We start from the raw sequence: 6000 nt of genomic DNA on the forward strand, positions 1-6000 counted from the left end.
ATGGCCATGACGCCCACAATTGTGGCATGTGTTATCGCGTGGGCCACCCCTGGGTGCCGCGCGATCATCACCACTTTCTCCACCCCTCGTCCGTTGTGGTCGTCTTCGTCGATGTCCACTGCCGTGCGCAGGCCAGGAGGAGCTGCTCCCTTGGCGCACCTTCATCTTCTCCAGCCACTGATAGTCGGTGAGAAGTCTGCCATGCTCACGGGGAGGCTCCTGCGACTCGAGACGGTCTACTGCCGCCTTCAGCCAACCGGTGAGCTCTTCCAACACGACACACTCAACGACAATCTCATGCCTTCCAGCATCACGGTGGCACGGTCATCTTGGTGGCGGTGAAGGGGAATGGCGCCGCGGTTGGGATGTTGAGACTGCGGACAGCGCCCTGACCTGAAGTTGACATCTCTCGGTATACTTACCTCAACCAGCTCTGATGCCAATTGTTAGTAGCAACTAGCAAGAGCACAGGTAAGTCTGATTTGGGACTCTTGTTTCTGGGCTACGATGGATGTAGCTTGGCTAGGCTTCACCCCTTATTTATAGCTGAAAGCAACTAGTACAGAACCACCTCAGTGGCTTTCTTACATCCTAAGAAATCTTGACTTGACCCACTGACTTGTATCCTAAGACAGACTTAACTCACTAGCTTACAACCTAAGGAAAAGACTTTTACTCATTGACTGGCTGCAGCAAGGATTACTCTAACAAGCATCATGGCCCATGTGCCATACACACATTTTTAAGCTATGCTTAGCCACATTTGAGGCTCCATTTTAATTGGCCACAAGTTAGCCGTGTTAGCCAAAAAGTTTGGCGTGCTTAGGCATTCAGACTGGTGGCAATTTATGTGGTGAACAAATCATCCACTACAAGTGTGGCAAGCTTTGGCAAGAAACTATATTTCTGAAGCGGGGGCTAGGAAATCATGCCCCGCTCAAATTATGTAACAAATCAATCAAACTGAGGTAGTAAGCAAACAGCACCATAAAATGGGAAAAGGTTCTTAATTGATAGAGTGGCATGGTAGCACTGCAAAGATCAAGGAGATGCCAGTTGTTTTTGTATTTATGCTTCACGAGGGTTTATCCAACGAAGTCTTTATAGAATGCATGTTTAGATATGCAACTTCGTAGAGGCTTCGAGAGCGCCCCTGTTGAGAGTCGAGCGAGAGAAGCGGGTCCCGGCCCGACCCCCAATCTTCCCCGGCGGCGATGCCGACTAGAGAAGAGAAGGGAGAGGAGCACGGAGGAACTCTGTACATATTAGGTCTAGGTTGAGTCTTGCCCCTGTGGCATATGGCGTTATGCCGAGGTGGAGCGTCCCGCCGCCGCGTTCGAGCAGTGGCTGGTGGTTAGCGGTGGCTGCAGTCCTGGCTGCACTGGTATGCCAGTTGCTGGCAAGGAGTGGGTTGCCGGCGACTCCACGAATAAGCTCGTTTGGTCCTCTGATCGGGAGGAGGTCCTCTGCTTCCAAGGTTGCCATGGTGGTGAAGGAGGAAGAGAGGGAAGATAGAGATCCAGTTTGGGTTCAAGCTCATCACCAACGGAGACCATGGATGGCCTATGGCTCACGCTGTTGCGGTCGATGCCGGCCATCGCCGTCAAATCCTCTGACCGAATGGCGGTCTTTCTTCTTCCTCTCAGCCAAGAGCCAGATGGAAGGCACTGCAGCTTCATCCTGGAGTTCATGGCATGGTGCCATGGAGGGCTCGCGGCACCAAGTGGTGCCGTCCCCGGTGAAGACGAGTCAAGTTTCAGGCTGGAGATGCGAGGGACCCGATTGCTTTCTTCATCAATTTTCTGCGGTCCTCTTTGTAATAGTCAGGGACCAGTTAGTGTTCTGCCTTTTCGTTCAGGGTCCTGTTGTAAAATCGCTGTGTACTACTACTTCTTTCTAGTCAATGCAGCTTCGGGGTCCTTCTGGACCCCTAGTTTGTTCAAAAAAAAAATGGAACTTTGTAGTACAGGAAATGCAAATGTTATGGATGTGGTGAACGCAAGTGGTGGATGGAACAACCATGGCTTGATAACCTAGGGGCTAAGGTCAACAAAAAGTTAGCTCTACACAGTCTACGGTTGCTCGAACCATAGCAAGGTATGACAGTAAAAAAGAGAATAACAGAAAAGCATATAGATTTGAGACATGTAACGAACCAATAAAAACATAGGCGTCGTTACTTGTAAATTAATATAATACTACCTCTGTATCATAATGTAAGACGTTTTTTGATACTGTGATAAAAAAAATGTCTTATATTATGATAAGGAGGGAACAGATTTCAAAAAAAAGGCAGCCCGGTGCATATAGCTCCCGCTTGCGCGACCACTTTGGGTCTACTGTATGCAGCCTTTCCCTACATTTCTGTAAGAGGCTGTTTCCACGACTTGAACCCGTGACCTCATGGTCACAAGACAGCAGCTTTACCACTGCGCCGAGGAATCAGAGGACGGTCCAAAATAAACAATAATGTTCAGTGGGACAAGATTCTAACTTGAATAACCTGATATTTATTTATATTTTTTGTTTTCCAATATATAACCATCTTGGCTCTTAGGTGATATCAATATATGTTGAAGCATGCTTAGTGCCATGCTTGAGCATATATAAGATGCTCGTGCACATTGATATGCATATCGATACCAGCAAACTATCAATGCTCATGGGCTGATCACAACTAATACTCGAGTTCCATTATGCAGTATAACCTAATGAGTTAACATTACAATTATCCAAAGGCATATGATTCAGATGTTCCCAAGAACATAAGCCCAAAAGTGGCTATGGATAAAACCATACCTTGATATTGAACAATAATGTTCTCATTTTCTGGTTATACTTATGATAGTCTGCATGAAGAGCTTCAAACGTTGATCTTTCTAAGGAGGCTACTATTGGAACAACCTCATTAGGTGCATAAGAATTTTCATTATCCTGGAAATAGAAGATTGTCACAAGGCAAATCATCTAAGTAAGGAAGGCAAGAGAACAGAACGAATCAAAGAACCTAGAAGGCTTTGGAAACATATATATCTTTTCATAAGGCAATATATATACAAATATGCACTACTTCCTCAACAATGAAGTGTAGACTAAAGCATGCACGTATGTTTAGCATGCCAAAATGAATCAAAGCAAGACGTGTGGAACTAACAGTTCATATTTTAACACAGATTACTTTGTTTTATGCCTAGCGCATCAGGTGTCTCAATCTAGTTAACCCAAGTTTCTAATCCATGACCATGTAATTTGTGAACACCGCTGCTAAAAGGGACTAAAGGGCCTATGATCCAACAATAACCATTTAATGTAGAGGCTTGACTTACATTCAGAGTACCAACACGAAGGCTACTGAGGAGTGAGGACGTACCCGCCCCTTCGGTTTTAGTTGTATAGCTTAGCTGGACATGCTAGGTATTTATATGCAGTTACTAATATCCATAGTAAAAGAAGGAAGTCATACTGCACAGTTATTGACCAATGAAAATATAACAGAGTATAACATGACAGACTATTTACACTGCATGCTTCAGAGGCCAAGGCCTCAAACCTTGTTCAAACATGTACAATTTGTTCATCAAAGTAATTATCATGGGGGTGTAACAGGGAGAATTGAGCAAAAATGTACCCAAAGAAAGGAATTACGTTTGGAGACAAATTCAGATGGCAAGTACAACTTACATTTCTTGAATGAGGGAGTGCCAGAATAGTGTCTACAAATTTATCAAGCCACCAATCACGATACTGGTTACCAGTAATCACTTCATATCTGACAAGGATGGCAAAATACTTCAGATTATCATTCACGGGTGTATCTTCTTTTCTGAATTGCTCAGATATGCCTGTAGAAGTATCTCTTGGAACATCTTTAGGCTTCAGAGGTCTCTTCCGCAAGCCTCGTCTTGATAATTTATCAGTGTTGTCACCAGGTATATCTTCAGGATCACGATCTGGAAGCCTCCCAATACGGTCTATTGTTTTCATAATAAGGAGATCAATCTGATGCTGCTTGTCATCCTCATAGTCCTTATCCGTTATTTTATACATCTTCTCCTCTCTGTGGTCATACACCTGTTGGACAATGAATCCAGGGTGTTCCTTTTTACTTGGCACCTGCTTGTGCTCAGGAATGAAATGGACCACACACATGTGCATAACTGACTCTGCTGGCACTTCATCAATATGAAAACTATAAAATAACTCCCTTGGGTCACCACCCTCTTTCTCGGCTTCTTCTGGTCTATAAAACCACTGAGCACTTATGGATAAGCTCCCATCAATTTCAATTATACCCTGTCGCAAGACAATAATATAATTTGCTATTGAGAAATAAATACTATAGCAAGTAGGCCAAGATAACGGAATTAAGTGAAACAAATAAGGAACATTAGAACAGGAACACATTCATGCAGCTCAAAATAGATGGGAACTTTGGCTCAGCAAGTACTCAAAATAGACAATGACTCCAGCCATAGAACGTAAGATAGGCTTCACAAGAAGCTGCTTGATAAAAATCATGGCATACACTGTTGAACTATGGAAACAACTTTACAAGTAAATAGTGCAGCCAGCCAGCGAGCCAACAATATGTCTAGAAGGCTAGAGGCCAAGAACCAAGGGCCTAGACCAAAACTGAGCCTAGACGGATGGAATCAAGGTTAACCTATCACTCTATCAGCAAGGAACGATTGCTCAACTATAATTAAGAAAAATAGTTCAGCAATCTATGCAAAACTGAACAATTTTATCACACACAATTTTCTGTCATTTCATTATGCGGAAAACATCGTACATAATTTGTGTGTGTAAACTAAGCTGTGACCAGAAATATTTTATAAGACACATGCCAAAGTACTAATATCCTCAAGGGTCACAAGTCGTAACATTGGTTCCGTAATCACATACCTTGATGATGCCGACATAGGGCTTGTCGGTCTCCAGATCAGGCGAGAACATCGCCGAATCCTCCTGCACAAGCCACCACAATCACCCACCGGAAAGCATAAAAGTTGAGTGCCTCCAAAACCCTAAAACCCCTAAAGCTCAAAGGAGGAGAAAAGTAGCAGGGTGGCAGCTTACGAGCTTGTAGATGTTGCCCTCGTATTCGAAGGAGTAGTAGTGCTTCCCCTCGCCAGGAACCTCCACGGGATTGCCCAAGGGCACCGCATCCGAACCATTTCCGTCGTCCCCCTCCTCATCCGCTTCCGCCTTGTGGCCCAGCTCCCCGTCGCTGTTCTCAGCAGGGCGCGCGGGCTTGCGGGCCTGCGTCTCCTCCTCCTCGTTGCTCCTCATCTCTTGCTCTTCCTCCTCCGCGAGCTCCAGGTCCGCCTCGTCGTCATCGTCGTCGCGGTAGCGGCGCTGCTGCTTCTTGTGGCGCGAGGAGTCGGGGACTATGATTTTGGGCGCCTCGGGTGCAGCATTGTCGTCGTCGTCGTCGCTGGTGTACTGCAAAGCGAACCGGCGGCGCCTTCCCATTTCTTATGCCGACCGATTCGGGAGGTTGTGGCGGAGCAGGGTGGCAAAGGAGTGGAGTTGGATCGAGTCTTATAAAAGGAAGCAAGGAAAATAATCGCCCTTCACGATTGTACCAAAGTTTAACTTCTACTAATAGGAAATGTCTCCAAATCAAGCTAGCTGTTGCCAAACTTTGGAACCTGAAAAAATGGAGAGGAAAACAAAATCAGGTAAGGCAAGAGAAAGAAATTCACATAGGATAAAATTACCTCATTGCTCCAAACATATGCAGTACTCCTAGGAAATCTTCTTATTATTAGTTGAATTAGTATATTGATGGGATCTGTTGGTGCAACAAACCCTGAGTCTATTGTCTAAACTGTGCATAGGCACGGGAACATGATTGAGGCACCAACTCAAGTCAGAGTGCAAGGGACCAAGAGCTCCGGAGGATCAACATGCAGATCAAGAGGATCAAGATCAAGCCAGAGAAGTAAGATGCCATCAGGAGAAAAGCCTCCCTTGGCGGACAGACGAGCTCGAGGG

General features: G+C 45.3%; 1 protein-coding gene across 2 annotated transcripts in view; it reads right to left on the bottom strand.

Annotated features, from left to right (window-relative positions):
• Positions 1-5562, bottom strand: part of LOC125527022 — a 30314-nt gene extending 24752 nt beyond the window's left edge. Inside the window, exons 1-4 of one of the 2 annotated variants that reach the window (XM_048691604.1) lie at positions 5080-5562; positions 4906-4968; positions 3682-4293; positions 2800-2934 (exon numbers count right to left, since the gene is read on the bottom strand). In XM_048691604.1, the coding sequence (XP_048547561.1) occupies positions 2800-2934; positions 3682-4293; positions 4906-4968; positions 5080-5475 (1206 nt within the window). In that variant the 5' untranslated portion in view covers positions 5476-5562. The remainder of the gene's footprint in view (positions 1-2799; positions 2935-3681; positions 4294-4905; positions 4969-5079) is intronic. The other variant, XM_048691603.1, reaches the window with a different exon arrangement.
• Between the last annotated feature and the right edge of the window lie 438 nt (positions 5563-6000).

The sequence above is a fragment of the Triticum urartu genome, unplaced genomic scaffold (genome assembly GCF_003073215.2).
Source record: "Triticum urartu cultivar G1812 unplaced genomic scaffold, Tu2.1 TuUngrouped_contig_2601, whole genome shotgun sequence".
In the NCBI taxonomy this organism is placed as follows: domain Eukaryota; kingdom Viridiplantae; phylum Streptophyta; class Magnoliopsida; order Poales; family Poaceae; genus Triticum; species Triticum urartu.